General features: G+C 43.0%; 1 protein-coding gene across 4 annotated transcripts in view; it reads left to right on the top strand.

Annotated features, from left to right (window-relative positions):
• Nucleotides 1–16,748, top strand: part of abl2 (c-abl oncogene 2, non-receptor tyrosine kinase) — a 108,156-nt gene that overhangs the window by 83,726 nt on the left and 7,682 nt on the right. For all 4 annotated transcript variants that reach the window (XM_080195744.1, XM_080195743.1, XM_080195741.1 and 1 more), the window contains exons 4-10: nt 4,696–4,968; nt 11,256–11,340; nt 12,438–12,615; nt 12,858–13,042; nt 13,766–13,918; nt 15,082–15,171; nt 15,864–16,025. In XM_080195744.1, coding sequence (XP_080051870.1) covers nt 4,696–4,968; nt 11,256–11,340; nt 12,438–12,615; nt 12,858–13,042; nt 13,766–13,918; nt 15,082–15,171; nt 15,864–16,025 — 1,126 coding nt within the window. The remainder of the gene's footprint in view (nt 1–4,695; nt 4,969–11,255; nt 11,341–12,437; nt 12,616–12,857; nt 13,043–13,765; nt 13,919–15,081; nt 15,172–15,863; nt 16,026–16,748) is intronic.

Below are 16,748 nucleotides of genomic sequence, written 5' to 3'. Positions count from 1 at the left end.
AGTTTAACGTCTGTGGTAGGTAAAATGTTAGAATCCGTCATTAAGGAGGAAATTGCGAGGCATCTTGAAGGGAATTGCTTGATAGGGCGGACGCAACACGGTTTCATTAAAGGGAAGTCGTGTCTGACAAATTTACTGGAGTTCTATGAGGATGTGTCTAGGGCAGTGGATAGAGGAGAGCTGGTGGATGTGGTCTTTCTGGATTTTCAGAAGGCGTTTGACAAGGTACCTCACAAGAGGTTATTGCAGAAGGTCAGGGGACATGGAGTTGGGGGTAGGGTGTTAGCGTGGATAGAGGATTGGTTGTCAAATAGGAGGCAGAGAGTGGGGGTCAATGGGTGCTATTCGGATTGGCGGTTGGTGACTAGTGGGGTGCCCCAGGGGTCGGTGCTGGGGCCTCAGCTATTTACCATTTATATAGATGATCTGGAGGAGGGAACCGAGTGCAGGGTGTCGAAATTTGCTGATGACACCAAGATTGGGGGAAAGGCAAATTGTGCGGAGGGTGTGGAGAGTCTGCAGAAGGATCTAGATAGGCTGGGCGAATGGGCCAGGAAATGGCAAATGGAATTTAATGTTGGCAAGTGTGAGGTGGTCCACTTTGGTAGGAAGAATGGTAAGAAGGACTATTACTTACGTGGCGAAAAACTGCAGCAGGCGACGGTGCAGAGGGACCTCGGGGTCCTTGTGCATGAGTCGCAAAAACCCAGCTTGCAGGTGCAGCAGGTGGCCAGGAAGGCGAATGGGATGCTGGCCTTCATAGCGAGGGGGATTGAATATAAAAGTAGGGAGGTCTTGCTGCAGCTGTATAGGGCATTGGTGAGGCCGCAGCTGGAGTACTGTGTGCAGTTTTGGGCGCCGCACCTGCGCAAGGATATTTTGGCCCTGGAGGGAGTGCAGAGGAGGTTTACTAGGCTGATACCGGAGTTGAGGGGATTGAGCTATGAGGAGAGGCTGAATAAACTAGGCTTGTACTCGTTAGAGTTTAGAAGAATGAGGGGAGATCTCATTGAGACGTATAAGATGATGAATGGGATGGATAGGATAGAGGTGGAGAGACTCTTCCCGCTCAAAAAAGACAGTAGGACTAGGGGGCACAGCCTCAAGATAAAGGGGAGGCGGTTTAGAACGGAGTTGAGGAGGAACTTCTTCACTCAAAGGGTGGTGAATCTCTGGAATTCTCTGCCCGTTGAAGTGGTGGAGGCTGCCTCGCTAAATATTTTTAAGAAGCGGGTTGATGGGTTCTTGATAAGAGAGGGGATTAAGGGTTATGGGGAGAGGGCGGGAAAGTGGAACTGAGCCACAACAGATCAGCCATGATCTTATTGAATGGCGGGGCAGGCTCGAAGGGCTAGATGGCCTACTCCTGCTCCTATTTCTTATGTTCTTATGTTCTTATGTTCTTAAAATGGAGGGGGTGGCCAAGATGGAGGAAAACGTTTACAGTCTAAAGTTGTTTACCTTGCCTACCTTGAAGAGGTATACTGCTCTTTCTCTGACAGGATTTATTTTTGTCTCTTTTTCCATGTTAAGGGTCATATGGACTTGAAACATTAACTCTCTTTCTCTTTCCATAGATACTGCCAAACCTGCTGAGTTTATCCAGCATTTTCCATTGTTATTTCAGATTTCCAGCATCTGTAGCATTTTGCTTTATTTTAGAGTTTAAAACTTGACATTTCCTTTCTATTTATCTTTGTGTTGCACCCCACAACTCATTCTCCTTGCCACAAACAGGACAGATTGTGCTGAATATCTTTACTTTTTGTGATGATGCACAGTTCCCCTTTTGAGAAAGAGGTTAGTGACTGGCAGTGTTTGCAAAGGAGTTTTTCAGCAAGCATAATGGTTGTTCTCTGTTCTAATTTTACTTGAAGTAAGTCCACTGCTCCCAATGAGTAGCAGCATTTAGAAAAGTGAAGGGAACCATGTGCCTTAATAATCTTCAATGACTTAGCAAACTTTAGGGATATTGCCATGTCCAGAAATAGAAATTGTTAAAACTTTACTTCCAACCGGGGAAAAACAAGTTAAAGTAATTTGACATGATGGAAAAATCATCTCCAGGCTTACTGTCAGTTTTTGCAGATCAATGGGTTTTAAATTGAGGTTATATGTATATGCAGGATATAGAAACACGCCACTCAGCCCGACAGATTCACGAGAGCTTACTCACACCCTCCTCCTAATTCCATTAACATATCCTGGTAGAAGATGCATAAATTTGCCAGAAAAAGCAGCAAGCCAGTGGATTAGGACTATTTTAGCATTCCGCAAAAGAAGGTAAACATTTGACCAAAGGGGGAGAAAATAGAGTTTGGGTGTAAAGTTGCAGGGAACATAGAAACTGACCAGCAAAGCTTCTATAAATATGTCAAGAGGAAAAGATTAGTAAAGGTAAATATAGGTCCCTTTCATTTGGAAGCTGGGGAAATTATAATGGGAAACAAAGAAATGGCAGAAGAATTGAACACATACTTTGGTTCTATGACATGAAGGTTGGTGGTGTTGTGGATGGTCTGGAAGGATGTCAGAAGTTGCAGCAGGACATAAATAGGATACAGGACTGGGCGGAGAAGTGGCAGATGGACTTCAACGCGGATAAATGTGTAGTCGTCTATTTTGGCAGGACCAATGGGAAGAACGAGTACACTATCAAGGGCAGGAGTCTTAGTAGTGTTGAAGAGCAGGAGGATCTTGGGGTCCGGGTCCACAGGACAATTAAACCGGCCTCGCAGGTGGAGGATGTGGTCAAGAAGGCGTATGGTGTACTGACCTTCATTAATCGAGGGATTGAGTTTAGGAATCGGGAGGTAATGCTGCAACTTTATAAGACCCTTGTCAGGCCTCACTTGGCGTACGGTGCACAGTTCTGGTCGCCTCACTATAGGAAGGACGTAGAAGCTATTGAAAGGGTACAGAGGAGATTTACAAGGATGTTGCCTGGAGTGGGAGGCATGCCTTATGAAGTTAGGTTGAGGGAGCTGGGACTCTTCTCCCTGGAGAGACGAAGGTTGAGAGGCGACCTGATAGAAGTTTATAAAATGTTGAGAGGAATAGATAGGGTGGATTCTCAGAGGCTATTTCCCCGGGTTGAAATGGTCGCTACGAGAGGACACAGATCTAAGGTGCGGGGAGGCAAGTACAGAAGTGATGTTAGGGGTAAGTTTTTCACTCAGGGTGGTGAGTGAATGGAATCGGCTGCCGTCAGTGGTGGTGGAGGCAAACTCGTTTGGGTCTTTTAAAAGACTTCTGGATGAGTATATGGGGTTTAATGGGATTGGGGGTTATAGATAGGTCTATGGATTGGTAGATGTTGATGTGATCGGCGCAACTCGTGGGCCGAAGGGCCTGTTTGTGCTGTAGTGTTCTATGTTCTATCACAAAAGTCACAAATTACCTTCCACAAATGTGAGGGAACTCCTGGGCAGAATTGAAGTAAATTCATATCGGCAAGAAAATGGTACTGGGGAAATTGATGGGGTTAAAGGCTAACAAATCACCAGGACCTACCCGATTATTCACATCCCTGAGTATTAAAGGAAGTAGCCCTGGAAATATTGGATGCATTGGTGGTCATCTTCCAAAATGCTGTAAACTCTGGAGCAGTTTCTCCAGTTTGGAGGATGGCAAATGTAAACACTACGTAAGGGAAAATTACAGACTAGTTAGCCTACCATCGGTAATGGGTGGCACAGTGGTTAGCACTGCTGCCTCGGCGCCAGGGATCCAGGTTCGATTCCCAGCTTGCATCACTGCCTGAGTGGAATCTGCACATTCTCCCTCTGTCTGTGTGGGTTTCCTCCGGGTTCTCTGATTTCATCCCACAGCCTGAAAGACGTGCTGGTTAGGTGCATTGGCCATGCTAAATTGTCCCTCAGTGTACCCAAAAGGCGCTGGAGTGTGGTGACCAGGAGATTTTCAGTAACTTCATTGCAGTGTTAATAACTTGAGTAAATGAGAAGTGGCTTTTTAAATTGACACTGATGACTGGTAATATTATTGTTTTCAGATTAAGTGCATTAAAAATCCGTAGGTTGAGTTGTGGGAGGGAATGGTGATAAGTGGTTAGTGTTGAATTTTAAGAGCACATATGCTTTTGTTACGCCCAAGTTCCAAAAGTCAATCTAAACTAATCAATTTTGTGACGCTGTGACCCCTAAAAGGGAAAATATGTTTTGGAAAGTCCATACATCTTATCCACTTGAGGCAAATTTATTGCTGTGCTGATGTATATTTTCTGCAGAATTCTGAGCAATGTTTTCTTTCCTATTTGATGTATTTCTCCTAATCCTGGTCTGTATGGCTCAGGTACTCAGCTTCACACACCTAGGGGTGGGGGAAAACTGGGAAGGGAAACTAAATGAAAAGACAGTAATCCAAATCTTGGAGAAACCAACCATCTCCCAAACTGAATAACATTAAATCAAAGATTTTTTTCAGTCTAAAAATTGTGCTAAAAGTGCAGCCTCCATGCTGTCTTTGTTCAAGCTTCCTGTTTTATTTCATTTGTGTTTGCAATGCATTAAAATACAGATTAGCAACATCCTTCGATTTTGTTATTTGCTATCACATATGAAGTGCCCAAGTTTTGTAGAAACAATTTCCATTACAAAAATGCTGTTGCTTATCTTAACTGCTTTGCTATTTGTAGAGAAAACAATTGTAGAAAGTAGGTGTGTTTTCTTTTCTCAGGTGTATGTGACAGCAGAGAGCCGGTTTAACACTTTGGCGGAGCTTGTTCATCACCATTCCACTGTGGCCGATGGGCTGGTCACAACCCTGCACTACCCTGCTCCAAAATGCAACAAACCCACTGTTTACGGAGTCTCTCCCATACATGACAAGTGGGAGATGGAACGCACTGACATCACAATGAAACACAAGCTGGGCGGAGGGCAATACGGGGAGGTGTACGTTGGAGTTTGGAAGAAGTACAGCCTTACCGTTGCAGTAAAAACACTGAAGGTACTTATTAGACGTTTACCTTTAAATTTGACCAACAGAAGTTTGCTGGGAGACACATTTGTCAGCAGTCCTGTGCGCAACTCCTAACTTTCTGCTTTTGGTGAAAGTGAATAAAATTAAACTAGAGGGATTAATTTTCCCATGTCTTTTTTCTGTACAAGTGTGCAATTGGTTCAGATTATCAAAGTGCTTTTGTTGTGATATGAAGACATTTTTCAAAAATCTTATGCATCTCCAGAATTTCCGAAGAATTACTATTTGGGTTTAATTGCTCAAGCATGAACCAATAGATTAAGTGGCCTGGATTGACTAAAATGTACTTGTTTTAAATTAAAGCCTCGGGCTAAGATTGTTGTTAATTGTAGATTTCGATTGTAGAACATAGGCGTAAAATGTTTTATCCAGTTTAAGATATTTCAGTGTTCATGCACATCTCTTTGAAAGGAGAGAGCCTGGGTGGTGGTCATCAGTCAGGTTGTTACGATTTTCTTTGCTGTGTGACAAGACAGTAAGGTGCGTATTTGTTTCCCACGCGTTTCAGTTCCTGACCCTACCGGTGGTCTGCTTTAGTGCCATGCAGAAGGTAGGACTCAGTGGCAGAGAAACAGATGAGGAAGAAGGAGCTCCTGTGAATGTGTCTGTGGGAGGTTACAGTGCAGTGTTATTGGCAGACAAGTGAAATATAGTTTCCATCCCGGCTCTGAGGACAGTAAGCAATGCGCAGAGACGGGAACACGAGGGGAGGGATTGGAAATCAGGCACGTTGTGAATTGTAGGAGATTGAGCAAGATTGCTCATGTTTTGGTGAGGAAGAGTATTTCTGAATGTGCAAATCAAACCATAATGCGGAATATAGGGAAAATAGTATTTAATTAGTTTCTTATTACCTTTTCTGTATGTTTTTTTTTCTGTGACACACCTGCTTTTAATGGCCACGCTACATCTTCATGTTTAAAGCTGCATAGATCCATAATTAGAATCCCTTGGTATTTAAAATCAAGACAGTGAGTGCAATTTTCCCAAAATTGCACACTGTTGGATCAGGTGGGAAAAGCTGTGTGAAACTCACTGGCTTCACGTGCACCTTTTCTCACCTGAATTAACAGAAGCGAGTGTAATTTCAAAGTGCTGGCAAGGATTGCTCATGATGTGGAGATGTCAGCGTGTTCTCAGCCAGCTGGAGGGGCAGGGCAGTGCCGGGAGTCTGAGATTCAGTTGCCTTTTTTTTAAGGTGTCACTGTCAGGGTGTTGGGGGATAATGCCCGGTCCGGTCCCTCAATCCCTGGAGCCTACAGGCACCTCAGCATCCCGAGTGTGGTCATCATGACTAGTTTCTGCTTTTGAAAACCAGTAGTGATGCATTGTGGGTGGCCACTGCAACGTCGGGCCCAGTAATTATACATATTAAAATAAACGGAAATCGGGTTGAACCTGACTATGTCGTTGAGGGCAAGGAGGATCTCAAACAGATCTCGCCGTCACAAATCCGATTTCTGGCCGCTTGTGAGATTTAATGGCCATCACAGGGTGGTAGACTGCCTTGAAGCACCAGGCACCAGGGTTCGATTCCTGGCTTGGGTCTGTGCGGAGTCAGCACATTCTCCCAGTGTCTGCGTAGGTCTCCTCCAGGTGTTCTGGTTTCCTCTCACAGTGCAAAAGACTACTGGTTAGGTGCATTGGTCATGCTAAATTCTCCTTCAGTATACCTGAACAAGCACTGGAGTGTGGTGATGAGGATTTTCACAGTAACTTTTTTGCAGTGGTAATGTAAGCTTACTTGTGACACTAATAAATAAACTTAAAGGTTTGCACCCATGACTAACAGAGCCACCTGATCACGGCCATTGCTTCATTGCTTTTGCAAATCATATTCTATTTTGGTATTCGTTTCTGTTTAATTTGTTGCCAAGAAGCAATTTAACTGTAACAGCTTTTGTTTGAAGAAGAAGTTATAACTCCACTCGGTAAACATTACACCTCATTTCACATCCTTCATGCACCACATGTTCAGCAGAATGAGGAGGGTGGGATTTGAGATGAATCCCGTATTTTTAAAAATGCTTATGACATTTAGGCCATTGACCACATGCCATTCTGCTTCCTCTTCATGTTGTTCTCACAGCTTTCTTCCTGACAGTCAGCTGCAACAACCTTCGTAAATTTGCTGTTTAAATTTTGAACATGACATTCAAGCCATGATTTGAGAGTCTTAAATTTTCTCACCAGTGCAGCTGTATATTGCTGTTTGAGGACAATTTCCGAACCCAGTTGTTTCAACCATCTCTGGTTTTTCGTGTGTGCAGAGTATGTTGAGAGAAGTCTCAAAAATGAGAAGGCGCTCTCATTCTCTTCAGAACAGATGAATCTGAGCCTGAAAGTAGTTTTGATATTGGGGGCAAGGTAGACCCAGAGGACTGAAGTTCTTCAGAGGAAGACATCAGCCACATAACTTCACCCAGTGGCAATTTGCAGATCACTTGCTTGCCCATGCTTAGCTAAAATTTACTGCCTCTCCATCAGCTGATTGTAGGAGTGGCGTGTAGGCTGTCAATGTGTGGTATCAGTGTCAACTGGTACCAGAGAAAAGAGGCCCTTCAGCCTATCTTGTGTGCACTGTCATCAAGCACCTATCTATTCTAATCCCATTTTCCAGCATTTGGTCCATGGCCTGTATGCTATGGCATTTCAACTTGAGGGTTCTCTTTCAGGCAGTGAGTTCCAAATTCCCACCACCACCTTCTTGGTGAAAAGGTTTTTCTTCAAATCCCGCCCCCCTCAATTTTCAGCCCAGGGAACATCCTGGTGAATCTCCTCTGCACCCTTTCTAGTACAATCACGTCCATTCTAATGTGTGGTGACCAGAACTGCACACAGTTCTGGTACTCTACCCATAGCCTAATAAGTATTTTATACAGCTCCATCATAATCTTTCTGCTCTTACATTCTACGCCTTGACTAATAAAGGCAAGTATCCTATATGCTGTTGTAACCACCTTATCTACCTGTCCTACTACTTTCAAGTATCAATAGACATGCACTGCAAGGTTCCTATGGTCCTCTGTACTTACCAGCGTCCTGCCATTCATTGTGTATTCTGTTGCCTTGAATTCTCCCAAAACGCATCACGTCACACTTTTCAGGGATAACTTTCATTTGTCATTATTCTGTCCATCTGACCAGCCCGTCTATATCAGCCTGTAATTGAAGGCTTTGCGCCTCACTATTTACCACGTCACCAATTTTTATCATCTGCGAACTTACTGATTATATCTCCTACTTTCCTGTTTAGATCATTAAATACACCACCTAACAGCAAGGGATCCAACAGCAGTCTCTGCACTGCACCACCGGACACAGGCTTCTGGTTGCAAGAACAACCTTCAATCATCACTAAGCCAATTTTGTATCCAATGTGCCAAATTTCCCTAAATCTGATGGACTCTTACCTCCTTGGCCAATCTCTCATATTGGAATATATAGGTTAGAAAACATGCTGAATTATTCTGCACCTGAATGCAAGAATTTTAATAATCATGTTGCAAATAGGGAATGTTTGAGGTTCAGAGAAAGACAGTGCCCATATGTATTAAGACAACATTTCTCAAGGTCTGCTACTAAATTTTGTCTTCCTTATACTGATGTTGAAGTCAAGACAGTGTAACCTCTCAATACTGCGTTGTAAATAGAATATAACTTTGGCAGAAGAATGCAACTGCTAAACAAATTTGGAAGAAGTCTCACAACACCAGGTTAAAGTTCAACAGATGAATTTGACAGCACAAGCTTTCGGAGTCTCACTCCTTCACAAAGTGAGTGAGGAGTTGTGTTCACAAACAGGACATATGCAGATACAAACTCCATTTACAAGATAATGGTTGGAATGCGAGTCTTTACAGGTAATCAAGTCTTCAAGGTACAGACAATGTAAGTGGAGAGAGGGCCAAGCACAGGTTAAAGAGATGTGTATTGTCTTCAGCCAGGACAGTTAGTGAGACTTTGCAAGCCCAGGCCAGTTATGGGGGTTACAGATAGTGTGACATGAACCCAGTTGAGGACGTCTTCGTGTGCGGAACTTGGTTATCAGTTTCTGATCAGTGATTCTGCGTTGTTATATGTCATGAAGGCCATCTTGGAGAACGCTTACCCGAAGATCAGAGGCTGAATGCCCGTGGCGTTTGAAGTGTTCCCCAACTGGAAGGGAACACTCTTGCCTGGTGATTGTCGAGCAGTGTTCATTCATCGTTGTCATAGCGTCTGCATGGTCTCCCCAGTGTACCATGCCTCAGGACATCCTTTCCTGCAGCTTATCACGTAGACAACGTAACGGCTTCTGTGGCAGGGTTGTGTGGTGCCGTGGTCACTTCTTCTGAAGGCTGGTAATTTGCTGCGGACAATGGTCTATTTGAGATTGTGCGATTGTTTGAAGGCAAGAAGTTGGGGTGTGAGATTGACCGTGGCAAGATGTTCGTCTTCATCGATGACGTGTTGAAGACTCCAGGGAAGATATTGTAGCTTCTCTGCTCCGAGGAAGTAGTGGATGACGAAGTGTATTCTCTCCGCCATGTCCTGTGTTTGTGTTCTGAGAAAGTCGGTGTGGTTTTTTTCACTGTGGCACATCGGAACTGTCAATCAATAAGTCGAGCGCCATATCCTGTTTTTATGAGGGCGTCTTTCAGCATCTTGCCAAGGCCAACCCCACACCCCAACTTCTTGCCTTCAAACAACCACAGAATCTCAAACAGACCATCATCCGCAGCAAGCTACCCAGCCTTCAGGAGAACACTGATCACGACATCACACAACCCTGCCACAGCAACCTCTGCAAGACGTGCCAGATCATCGACACGGATGCCATCATCTCACATGAGAACACCATCCACCTGGTACATGGTACATACTCTTGCGACTCAGCCAAAGTTGTTTACCTGATACACTGCAGGAGAGGATGTCCCGAGGCATGGTACATTGGGGAGACCGTGCAGATGCTACAATGGATAAATGAACATCGCTCGCCAGTCACCAGGCAGGAGAGTTCTCTTCCTGTCAGGGAACACTTCAGCAGTCATGGGCTTTCAGCCTCTGATCTTCAGGTAAGCATTCTCCAAGGCAGCATTCATGACTCATGACAACATAAAATCGCTGAGCAGAAACTGATAGCCAAGTTCTGCACACATGAGGACAGCCTCAACCAGGATCTTGGGTTCATGTCACATTATATGTAACCCCCACGACTTGCTTGGACTTGCAAAGTCTTTCTAACTGTCCTGGCTGGAGACAATACACACCTCTTTAAACTGTGCTTGGTCCTCTCTCCACGCACATTGTCTGTACCTTTAAGACTTGATTACCTATAAAGACTCGCATTCCAATCATTGTCTTGTAAATGGAGTTTGTGTCTGTATATGCCCTGTTTATGAACACAATTCCTCACTCTCCTGATTGAGCGAGACTCCGAAAGCTTGTGCTGCAAAATAAATCTGTTGGACTTTAACCTGGTGTTGTGAGACTTCTTACTGTGCCCACCCCAGTCCAGTGTAGGCATCTCCACATCAAACAAATTTGGGCCGGAAACATGATCTTGCTAATCTTCCTGTGACTTCTTATGGAAGGGGTGAACAGAATCTGGACACACGGAACAGGAAGAAAATAAGCGAGCATGCTACCTTTGTCACATTCCTGCACAAGCTTATTTCAAAAAAGCATGGAGAAAGGCTGGGAGCATACTATCCAGCCCACGGTGGTTCTTAGCAGTACGTAACAAAACTCGCCTCAATCCAGAGTTTACAGGCTGCCGCCCTCCTTTTGCGTGAGAGCGCTGACTGGTGGTAATTTAACCTGAAGGTCACCATACCTCAGGTGAGGGGAAAGGTTTAGACAGTAGAGCCTTCATGGATAACCTCACAGATTAGTCAGCCCATGCTTTGAGCTGTGATATGCAGGTGACATGGAGAGTATCATGACATGCAGATTATCTAACCAATATTCTTGCCAAAGTTATTACCTGACATGTATTACCCAGCACACATTCTTTTTTAGGGTTAATCAGTAGTGTTATGACAAAAAAGCTGCTTAAAAACCAAGCAACAATAAACTGCTGAGGTGTTGTACTAAGTGTGTATGTTTGAAATAATTGGATTCTACTTTAGTATGCTGCTAAGGTTCATCTCCAGTGCTGAATAAGAATAGCCAGTGCTTGTTTATGGACGCTTCACAAATTTGCAACTTATGCCAAATAAGATGCATCTTGTCAATTAGTAACAAATTGTCTATTTTTCCCCCCAAAAAAGGAGGACACAATGGAGGTGGAGGAATTCCTGAAGGAAGCTGCTGTAATGAAAGAAATTAAACATCCAAATTTAGTTCAGCTACTAGGCAAGTGTTTCTGGAATCTGTTGTCTTCTGATGAGAATTGCTCTTGTGTTAACAATATTGCAGTTCATGGCTTGTTGATGAATATTTATTTAATTCCATCCTGCCACCACCTCTGCCTGAGAAAAGCCTAGTAACATGGGAATTGTCAGTGCAGTGAGTGTGATCTCATGAGTTTTTATATATTCAACTTATGCTGCATGTTAAAGCTTGTAAGTATTTCAAACTATAACATGATTTCAACATGGTTAGAAGCAGTGTGAATATGAATTTAAGCCTTTTGAGGTGGGAGGAGAATATTCTGTGCTGTGATCATTTTCTTCAAATGTATGTTTGTCAGCCTTGATTCAGTAGTAGCTTTGAGCCAGAGATTGAGTGTTTGTGTTCTGAGTACGTAATCTCGCTTGACATTTTGATGCAGAATCTGAACTCTTGAGATGCTGTCTTTTGAATGAGACACTAAACCAAGTTAAAAGCAAATTACTGCGGATGCTGAAATCCAAAACCAAAAGAGAAAATGCTGGAAAATCTCAGCAGGTCTGGCAGCATCTATAAGGAGAGAAAAGAGCTGCATTTCAAGTCTGGATGACCTAGCTAGTTTTGACAAAGGGTCATCTGAACTTGAAATGTCAGCTCTTTTCTCTTCTTACAGATGCTGCTAGACCTGCTGAGATTTTCCAGCGTTTTCTCTTTTGGTCACTAAACCAAGACCCTGACTGCCACCTCAGATGGATGAAAGAGATCCCATGGCACTATTTGAAGCAGGAAAGTTGATCACATTATCCTGGCCAAAGTTTGGTCTTCTACTGACACATTCGAAATCACATTTTCTGGCCTTTCTCTCAATACCATTGTGGAATCTTGCTGTTGCCACACATTTTCTGCGTTACAATAGTGCTAAAGTTCGGAAGTGCTTAATTAGTTGTAAAACGATTTAAGATGACTAAGTCGTGAAAAGCACAAATTATTTAAATAATATGAGGATGGATTACATTTGAATTACCAATAGTATGCACGAGCTGATTGTCGTGGAAGCAAGGTGATTTTGATTGCTGTTCACCTATAGAGTGCATTGAAAGTAACATATTTTCTGCCTTTAGGTGTCTGTACTTTGGAACCCCCTTTTTACATTGTCACTGAATACATGCCCCATGGGAATTTGCTGGACTACTTGCGTGAGTGCAACAGGGAGGAGGTGAATGCTGTTGTGCTCTTATACATGGCCACACAGATCTCCTCTGCTATGGAGTACTTGGAGAAAAAGAACTTCATTCACAGGTCAGACATTGTAAAGAATGTAGAATATGCTATTAGAATGGCACTGAGATAGAGTCTCTCCTAAATATGTTAGCATGATGGATAATCCTTGAGAATTGCATAAAGATAATGTTGAGATATCTCTGAAAATCCATTAAAAGTTTAATATTTATTTTAATATTTAAGTGCTGTTTATGCTGCTGAATTACTTGTGCCAGTGTTATGTGGATATTTGTTATGTTGCAATTGCTTGTTCATTCCAGAGACCTGGCTGCACGTAACTGCCTAGTTGGTGAGAATCATGTGGTGAAAGTTGCAGACTTTGGTTTAAGCAGGTTAATGACTGGTGATACCTACACTGCCCATGCTGGAGCGAAATTCCCAATTAAATGGACTGCACCAGAAAGTCTGGCCTACAATACCTTTTCAATAAAATCCGATGTATGGGGTATGTACTACATGAAAATTCATTGAGCATTAGACCCACAGAGCTCAGTATTGTTAATTAGAGCTGAACTCAAAATTGTCTTTCACCTTTTGATCCCAGGTTAAAATCCAAACTAGGGATTTTTCTGTTGGAATGGGAAAAGAAATCCAAGTCCTTTTTAATTTGACACCCCTCACTGCCCAATTCCACCCCTGTTGGAAATGAGTGTTGTGTCAGTTTTCATCTTTTGGACGTAGGATGTGGTTTTTGCAGAAAAGAATGGAAGATGGTAAAATCTTGTAATATGTTTAACCAACTTTTACCATCATTGTTAGGGTGTCATTATCTTTCCATGAGCAGTTTATGGTTTAACTGTAGAATTGAGAATTTATTATAAAAATATAATAATACATACAAAATGTACAGCTTTAAGATTGGATGAGAATTGTATTTGCGCATCCTTGTTGAATGATTCTCTCCAATTATCCTTGTTTCACTTGAAGACTAGTTTTTGCAGTGTCACAGGAGCTGAGCTCATGTTGCTCATCAATTAATATTCGTAGTTATTAAAGGTCTCGTTATGTTCTAATTAAAGATGATTTCTTTATATCTGAAACAAGAAAATGTGCTTGTAAAATATTGAATATCATAGGAGAATGCACTTTTACTAAATAGTTCATTAGTAAATGGTTCAGTAGCTGAAAGATGGTATTTATCTGATTGTCTATCTACGTTTCTTCTCAGCATTTGGAGTGCTACTGTGGGAAATTGCCACGTATGGGATGTCTCCATATCCAGGTATTGATCTGTCTCAGGTCTATGATTTACTTGAGAAGGGATACAGAATGGAGCAACCGGAGGGCTGTCCACCCAAAGTCTATGAACTGATGAGATCATGTAAGTAACAGTATGCCAATTTTGACAATGGCAGTGGAAGGTCTTTCAGCAAGCATTGATTGTGTGTTTTTCAGTGCAAATGTATAGAATCTTTGGAAATCGTGGTCTAGATGTTCCACTGTCCAAATGGTTATAACCTAGAGGTAGCCCAGATTTTAAGTGGTTACCACACCAGAATTGCACAGAATGTGTCCTGTGTCTGGAACCCTCTGAATCTCTGACTTAAAGTCAGATTTGGGATTGTTCCAACTCACTTAGCCAGAAAAGATTACCCAGGAAAGATTAGAAGGATTCAGAATCATAGAGTCCCTACAGTGCAGAAGGAGGCTGTTTGGCTCATCAAGCCTGCACTGACAACAGTCCCACCCAGCCTCTCTCCTCCATAACCACACATTTACCTAACTAAACCCCCTGACACTAAGGGGCAATTTAGCATGGCCAATCAACCTAACCTGCGCATCTTTGGACTATGGGAGGAAACCAGAGCACCCAGAGGAAACCCACACAGGTGGTGAGAATGTGCAAACTCCACACAAACTGTCACCAAGGCTGGAATCGAGCCCGGGTCCCTGGTGCTTTGAGGAAGCAGTGCTAACCGCTGTGACACCATGCCACTTTCCAGTTCTAACTTCTGGACTGACCCCGAAACCAATTATCCCGATCTCCCCAAAATCCCCACTGACAACTTTTCTGCCCCCCTTCTGACATTCCTACCTTCGGATTCCTTGCTGGCTGCCATTGCCATTCGCCACCAGCCATCCCCCTTTCACGGACCACCCATGTGATTCCACCCCTAGCACTGACTACTCTTGTGATTCCCTGCTTAGTAACCTCTCAATTTCCCCCCGCCCAACAGATTACCCTTCTGATTTCCCCACCGCAATCTTTCCGACTGCCTTCCCCCTCCCCCAACCAACTACCCTTCTGACCTGCCCTCCTACCCACCAACTAACCCTGCTATCAGCTCTGATTACTGATTTATCGTGAATCTTTTAGTAATACCTTATATTTTTTTCCTGCAAAAGTGATTGTAATCTATTTACTGTAGTGCACAAGTCACTTTTAAAATCTAGTTGATGCTACTCGAGAAGAGAGAACTGTAATTCATTTGGAGAGATGGCATGAATCCAAGGTATTTGATGTGCCTATTTTCCTCACTTAAGGTTGGCAGTGGAATCCCTTGGAACGCCCATCATTTGCTGAGATCCATCAAGCATTTGAGACCATGTTCCATGACTCCAGTATTTCAGAAGGTAAAAGAAAAATAATTTTAATCTTTTCCAGCATTACAGTCCTTATGTGACTCAGTATGTCAGTCAATACTGTGTTGGTCCAAGAACAAACAACTTTGCTGTCAGTCAGTGTCATGAACGTAAGATTTATATGTGGATCAAATTTGCTTTGAGGTACAACTTTCACTTCCAACGGTGCTGCAGAATTTAGAAGCTTGTTGATCCTCAGAGGAAACAGCAAAGTCAAGTCAACATTGCCACCATCAAACAGACAAACTGCTTCTGATTCCTGAATTGGCAATCTGTAAGCAGAACAGCAAGGGTCTTCTTGAAAGAAGCAGCTGTGATATATTGATAGACTGTCATTTTATACTATATATGCAAACCCTCTTAAGGGCCACTGAAAAATTTGTGGCATCAATTCAAGGTACCAAATTCCATTTTTCTTTAAATCACAATGAGAAATAAGATCAGCACATACAAAGGAAAAAGGGTGCGAGAAGACTGTCAAGTTATTCCATGCTCACATTAAACAAGGCACTGTCAGATAAACTATGTCCAACAGCTCCAGTGCTTGCTTGTGTTCTCTGTTGTACACGCACACTCACTCTCTACCTCTCTCACTCCTATCTCATTTTTATTTTATATTTTTATAAGTTTTGGAGATTAAAACCAGAAATACAAACTTGTCAGTACTCCTTTTCCTCTGGCAGAAGTTGCAGAAGAGCTTGGAAAAACTGCTTCTTCAACTGTGATCACCCACCAGCTTCAGTTACCCCTGCTCCCAACAAAAACTCGAACACTAAAGAAAAATGCAGAAAATAAGGAAAACATGGACATGGATCATCCTGCTGTAGCTCAAACCACGGTGCCAGGTACTCGTGTCACCTTTATGTTGTTTTTTGCATTTTCTCCTTTTACATTTGCCCCTCTCTATCCTTTCCCCTGAGCTTCCTTAAGCTAACTTACTAGGTGAACAAGTCACAGTCATGCCCACCCAATTGCACCCGCTGTAATTGCCAACACACTGTGTAAATGGTCAAATTAGCCCAAATAGCAAACTTCTCTTTATTCCCCAATAATGTACATGTGTATGTATATGTGTATATATACAAAAAGTTCTGGCTAATGCCTCTCAAAGTTTATCTCACGTGGTTATACAAAGATGTAAACATAAGAAATAGGAGCAGGAGTAGGCCATCTAGCCCTTCGAGCCTGCCCCGCCATTCAATAAGATCATGGCTGATCTGTCGTGGCTCAGTTCCACATTCCCACCCTCTCCCCATAACCCTTAATCCCCTCTCTTATCAAAAACCCATCAACCCGCGTCTTAAAAATATTTAGCGAGGTAGCCTCCACTTCAACGGGCAGAGAATTCCAGAGATTCACCACCCTTTGAGTGAAGAAGTTCCTTCTCAACTCCGTTCTAAACCGCTCCCCCTTTATCTTGAGGCTGTGCCCCCTAGTCCTACTATCCTTTCTGAGTGGGAAGAGTCCCTCCACCTCTATCCTATCCATCCCATTCACCATCTCATACGTCTCAATGAGATCTCCCCTCATTCTTCTAAACTCTAACGAGTACAAGCCTAGTTTATTCA

Source organism: Carcharhinus amblyrhynchos, chromosome 9 (genome assembly GCF_965287045.1).
Source record: "Carcharhinus amblyrhynchos chromosome 9, sCarAmb.v2.hapA, whole genome shotgun sequence".
In the NCBI taxonomy this organism is placed as follows: Eukaryota; Metazoa; Chordata; class Chondrichthyes; order Carcharhiniformes; family Carcharhinidae; genus Carcharhinus; species Carcharhinus amblyrhynchos.
This window is presented reverse-complemented; position numbering and strand designations above follow the sequence as displayed.